The 6,000-nt window shown below is 36.4% G+C and overlaps 1 protein-coding gene across 5 annotated transcripts in view; it reads left to right on the plus strand.

The window, feature by feature from the left end:
* CPEB2 (cytoplasmic polyadenylation element binding protein 2) overlaps positions 1-6,000 on the plus strand; it is a 53,832-nt gene that overhangs the window by 45,384 nt on the left and 2,448 nt on the right. For all 5 annotated transcript variants that reach the window (XM_061469369.1, XM_061469377.1, XM_061469386.1 and 2 more), the window contains one exon: positions 4,473-6,000. This exon is cut by the window's right edge and continues 2,448 nt beyond it. In XM_061469369.1, the coding sequence (XP_061325353.1) occupies positions 4,473-4,700 (228 nt within the window). In that variant the 3' untranslated portion in view covers positions 4,701-6,000. The remainder of the gene's footprint in view (positions 1-4,472) is intronic.

Genomic DNA, 6,000 nt, shown 5'->3' on the forward strand with positions numbered 1-6,000 from the left:
ACTAGTTCCAAGAGCTAAGCCATGAATGCCCCCAAACGAGCAAATTGCATTCCCCAGAGCATCAGTTTGTTCCTTGGACATATGTTAGACCATATGTTCTTTCAGTTCTGGAGTTCCTGGTTTTGTTGTGTATGAGCAAAGGGCTTGCAAATCTTCATCTCTTCCTTGTTCTGATGAAACCAAATACTGTGCTAATTCCTCTGTCATTCATAGGAAGCTCTAGTATTCATTTGCTTCAGATTAGCTTTATATTTGCAGCTGCCTTTAATTTCAGCCATAATTGTCAGTGCTCAGCACTTCAGAAAGTCAATCGAGTTCAAAACCTAAAGTACAAAAGTCCCATCATTTCTGTTTGAGAGCATCTTCTTAGTATTTACCAATGCATTTCTGGCTACTACAGATGCTTATTGGTAGCTAAAGCAAAACTAACTTTTAGTAAGAATCTAGTCAACTTCATTACTCCTAATTAGAAGTATAAGAGTAGGAAAGAAAACTGGCATTGAAATTATGCCAGTTTTAAATGTCCCTGGTTTTGATGTCAAGAGCTACAGAGATAGACCCTGGTATTAATAGATGTTTTCTTTTCTTTTTTTTTCTTTTTTTTTTTTAAGAGAAAAAGTCTTAGAGGAAGAAGGGTTGGGTAAGTAAAGTAGTTCAAGGTCCGGTCTCCTCTACAGATCAAAGACACAGGAAAAAGAAAGTAGTACAGTTAACAAAAGTCTGCTTGTAGGGAGGTTGTGTGTGCTTCTCTCCTTTCAGACAGACAAAGTAATAGAGCTTTACATCTGTCTCTCAGATACCAGTTGCCTAGTGAGCTGAAATCCCCAAACATGGCCCTTTCCAGAGGATGAGCGAGTCTGATTGTGGGTAGTGGACCAGGCTTCAAGTTCAGATGTGAGGGCTGCATGTTGTTGGTGGGATTTCTGTCCTTGTGACTTGCAGTTGACTTTTACTGATAGCTCTACCTTTTGGCTAATTGTGTAACCACAGAAACAGCCCTCACATGAAACTGTGTGAGGGAAAATAAAACTATTAATCATCTTGCATTTGAGTATTTGGACAAAATGGAAGTAGCGACCAAAATTCAGAACTCCCAAAGAGATGCTAAATCTGGTGGTATAACTTAGTCTGTTTCATGAATCATCTGCAGCGCATTTGGCTGTGAAGTGGCCTGTCTTTCAAGTTGGAGGTGCACAGGTAGGTCCCATCCAGATTAGTTCTCCCTCAGAGGTGGGAGATGTGGACTTGAACCCTGTAAAGTAGGGGAGTTCTCTCTTGGTCTTCATCTTTGCATGGGAGTGTCCTTTGCAGTAAAGGAGTATATGATAGATTTGCAGTACTATCTCGTGAGAAGAAAAGATGTGTGAACCTACCTTTGAAGGCTGCACTTCCAAGTATGCTTGTGTGTTGTCTTATTGGGATTTTTATTATAGGTTATGAGAGATTGTAAAGGCTCTTTGGATTCTGAGCAGCCATCTGAAATGACCGGTTGCTGTTTGCACTGAAGGGATGTAACTTGCTGATAACACTAAAGTACTTCAAGTACAATGGGCAGTTAAGTCTCCAGTATAAAACAGCAGGCATGAGCAGCAGGCCTCTGGGAGCTTAGACAAGAAAAAAAAAAACCACAAAATATACCTCAGATACTAGATTTCAGAAGCACGATATTTGAGTTATGTCCATGAGAATTAATTTGTCAAAACAGTAGTCATGATTTCTTCAATGACTATTAAAAGAGGAAAAAACAAGATCTAGGCTTTGTCTTTAATCGTCTAAATTTCAGTTTCTTTTTTTGATTGTTAGAATTTGTGTTGTTTCTTTAGTATTGCTTTTCTAATACTTGAAATTTATTATTTTTTACTCAAGTTTTCTCTTAAATGTGGAATTTGGGCATTTTCATTATCATTGATTTTTCTTATTTTTATGACAGTGCTACTGCTGAAGTGTTTCACTTGCAAAATACAGCAGTGCCAAATCTAAGTATTTTAATAATTTTGTAAACCTCTTGATGGGGAGGGCTTATGAAATCTTTGTTTATTTCAGAGGGGGTTTAATCTTTATTTTTTGAATCATCTTCTCAAATCATATGGTTAGTCCTTATTATTTATATAATTATATAGATGTATTTATATAACCCATTTTTTTTTGCATTACTGAGGAATAATGGAGGACAGTCTTTTTAGGGAACACTTTAACTCTTAGCTGTTTCTGAAAGTATGAAAAAGCTATTTTCAGAAAGGTTTCTTCCTCCATAGAGTTCATATACTAATGCCGTTTCAGGCTCTGAAAATACTCTCATACCAGTACTACTGCTGACTTACAGATGAGTGAGCAGTTTGTGTAAATCTGTTAACCATTGTTTTTGTAAATGAGTAAGATAGTCCTGCTTGGTTACTGCCTTCATCTGAGATGTGTCTCTATGCCTGACAATAAAGCCATATATTATATATTTCAGTGACTCTTGAAGGCAGGCTGTTTCCCTACCCCTTACCTTAGTAGTAGCCTTTCTCTACCAGTTACATCCAGTTTCTGCAGGCCTGTCCTGTCACATTCTTTTCATAACCAGTTTTGTCTGTGTAAAAGTTTTTATACATTGCTGAATTTTGCAGTTCACCTGTTTATTCTTCTGAATTTCAGTTTAAAAGTATTTATAGCTTTTTTTTTTTTGCACATACCTTTTCCTGCCTTAATTGGAAATCTTAGTGTCACAGTTGCTTAGCAAACATTGACTGTGATCTTAACTTCTTCCTTACCTAAGTACTCTGCAGTTTCTCCAGTTCTTTTGATGTGCAGATATGTTTAGTTTCTCTAACAGATGTTTTTCTTCAGTAAAGTGCTCCTCATCCTGTTTTATCATGTATGAAAGTTCAGCTCCAAACATTTCCGTGAAACTCATTTGGAATTTTCAGCTCCAAACAATTCCTTAAAATGTTAACTTTCATGTGCCAGCAGTCTGCATCCGATTCATGTAATACTTCCATTCCCCAAACTGCTTCTCTGATAACTTTGAAATCATCTTCATACCAATCTTAGCACACTAAAGCACTGGAGCTTGAAATATATGCTGCTTCATGCTTTCAGTAATTCTGAACCATGGACACAGTCACTGCGTAAGGTACCTGTTTATTGGAAAGTTTGACTGTAATTTGTGATAAGGTAGGTTGTTGTAGTGAATAAGTAGTGGGGCTTGTACTGAATATAGATTACTGGAAGAAGCATACACTATTTCAAACACAGATGCATTTGACATGTCTAATATGACCTCTACTTCTGAAGCTGAGAACATGAAGATTATAATACTGTAAAACTTCTGAGTGGGTAGCTGTAAGTGTAGATTTTTTCCTCTGGAGACAGAATGGAAGAAAACAGCATTTTAAATTTCATATTATTTCAAGCATACTTTGAGTGAATTGTACGTAAAGTCAATGTCTTTATGTAGCAATCTTCTCAGGAGATAGTATCTCGGAAAAATATCTCTTACATCAGTGAGTTTTAGTATGAATTGAAATAACTCTTTTTGCCAACAAAAGGCAGAAAATACCATCTTTAAAAGTGAGGAAAATATGGAAGACAACAGCACATTCCTTAATGATGGAGTGAACTCATTTTGTGTTTTATTATGAAGCTGTTCTTCCTGTCTCATCGCAGTCTGTAACAGTTCAGTTACACAAAGACATAATGCAAATTTACCACTGGATTTCTGCCACTTTTCCACTCAGGCAGTCAGATGAGTTTGGGAGAAAGACACTGTGTAAGACAGGTGTTTCTAGCAGGCTGTAGATTTTAAAAGGCCAATTTGCAAAATATTTTTGGAAATCCATTGAATACAAATTTCTAAAGCCACAGAAAGGGAAAGTAATAGATGACAAGCATCTGTAGCTCCAAATTTGACTATATTTTAGAAGCAGGGAGTGAATTTGCAGGAAACAGGAGTGCTTAAAGGTCTGTATTCCAGCCTGCAGAAAGTACTTTTAATTTGCACAAAGAAATAGTGCGTGCAGAGACTTACACTTAATATTTAAAAAAGGTTAATGTATAAATGGTTGCATTCTTGTATGTTCAATTATTTTTTGCTAAACAGTAAGAAATTGGGTACCATGTTTGGGGTACATTTGGGAGCTGATGAGATGAATTGAGAGACCTTTTGGCTTGTTTCTTGTTTTCTACACATACTTCAATATCATCATTTGCCAAGAACATCCTTCCAGAGTAAGGAGGGGTTCTCATGTAGCTATTTATTACATATATAATCTACTTCTAAAGATCTGCCTTCAAACGTTCTGCTTTACTAAATGGATAGATCTGTATCTGGTAAAGAGTAATAGCTGGCTAATTAGATAAAGACTAATATGTCTGATTTTAGACTTCTGGTTGGTTGGGGTTTTTTAACCAGAAAAAAACTCAAATGCCCTCATATAACTTTTAAGTAGGAATAGGCATTAACTGGAACTGTTTCTGGTTTACTCCAACAGGTGGAGGTAAAGCCATATGTGTTGGATGACCAGATGTGTGACGAATGCCAGGGTGCACGATGCGGTGGGAAGTTTGCTCCTTTCTTTTGTGCCAATGTCACTTGCCTGCAGTATTACTGTGAGTTTTGTTGGGCAAATATCCACTCTCGTGCAGGACGTGAATTCCATAAGCCATTGGTAAAGGAGGGGGCTGACCGCCCGCGTCAGATCCACTTCCGCTGGAATTAAACATGGTGAACCAGCATCTCCATAAGGAAAGAAGGGTGCATGTGGCTTACTGTGTTTGAAGATACTGACATGCAGAAGAAATAAGTGCATTCTTCTGCTTTTCACCCCAGCTATCAATACATGCATCTTTTATCAGCAGCCAAAACACTACAAGCCTCTTGTTTTTCACCAAAACCCTACATCTCAGGCTTACTAATTTTTGTGATATTTTCATGTTAAAAAAAAAAGAAAAAAAAATGTTTTTTTGTATTTTCTCCAAGTTATTTTTATATGTAAAGTTAAAACTAGATATGAGAATGTTTTTGCGTAGGGGCACACAGTCTGCTGCTATATTTAGTGGGTGAAGCGTGCACTTATTTCTAAACATGGGTTTTTAACTTCAAGATCTGCCCCAGTAATTTACCAAAGGTAGCAAAATAGTGAAGATGGAATATGTCTGCTACAAAAAGCTTATTTTTATTGTTGTTGCTATTTTCAGTGTATACATAAACTAAAAATTAGGGTTGATTTTTTGCTCTCCATTTTGACTTGCAAGAAATAATACCTCAAGATAATCTGATTTATTAGCTATTTTTAAACATTTTTAATCACAAGCTGTATTAGCTTTGCTGCTATATAGGTGTTATGTGTAATGCCACCTATTAATACGGGATTGAAACGTTTAAGACACACTGCATTACAGATTAAATGCAGGCAGCACAATATGGCCTAAACTGCCATAGTTTTAGAATGTGAAAAAAGAATTGCATGTTTACTTACCTGTATACACCATATGCATGCACTAGAACTATTAATTAACAGGAGGTTATTGCAGATGTTCAAAAAAGGCTCTCTTGAAACTAGGTAGCATGAGCAAATTTACAAAATTTGTTACAAAAAACAGACTTGCATGCATTTATTGTGACTGAAGTAAGAAAAATGTCCTACATGTGTACAATATGCAATTAGTTTTAGACTAGAAAGTGCAGCCATTTTGTGACCTGGTCAGTAGTGGAATTCAATTTTATGCAGACTGGATGTACTATTGTAATCCCTGTGCAATTTTGTGACGTGTGCTTCTACTTAATGTGGTGTGATGTAGTATAGGTACAAGTTTTGAGTAAAAAAGCTAGCATTTAAAAAGTTCTTTTAAGCCCCCTTGATTGTTCATGGTTAAGATTTCCTCTACAAACCAAAGATGGCCAGCACACTGCTAACCAGTCACCAAATGTGAAACCCATGACAAATGCATACAAAAATAGACTTGTACAAGAATGCGTAATGCTTTAAAAATTAAATCTAAGTAAAGTCAAAATGGAGA

The sequence above is a fragment of the Pezoporus flaviventris genome, unplaced genomic scaffold (genome assembly GCF_033815535.1).
Source record: "Pezoporus flaviventris isolate CSIRO_AGI_PZ_B2104156 unplaced genomic scaffold, CSIRO_AGI_Pfla_v1 ptg000002l, whole genome shotgun sequence".
Classification (NCBI taxonomy): domain Eukaryota; kingdom Metazoa; phylum Chordata; class Aves; order Psittaciformes; family Psittacidae; genus Pezoporus; species Pezoporus flaviventris.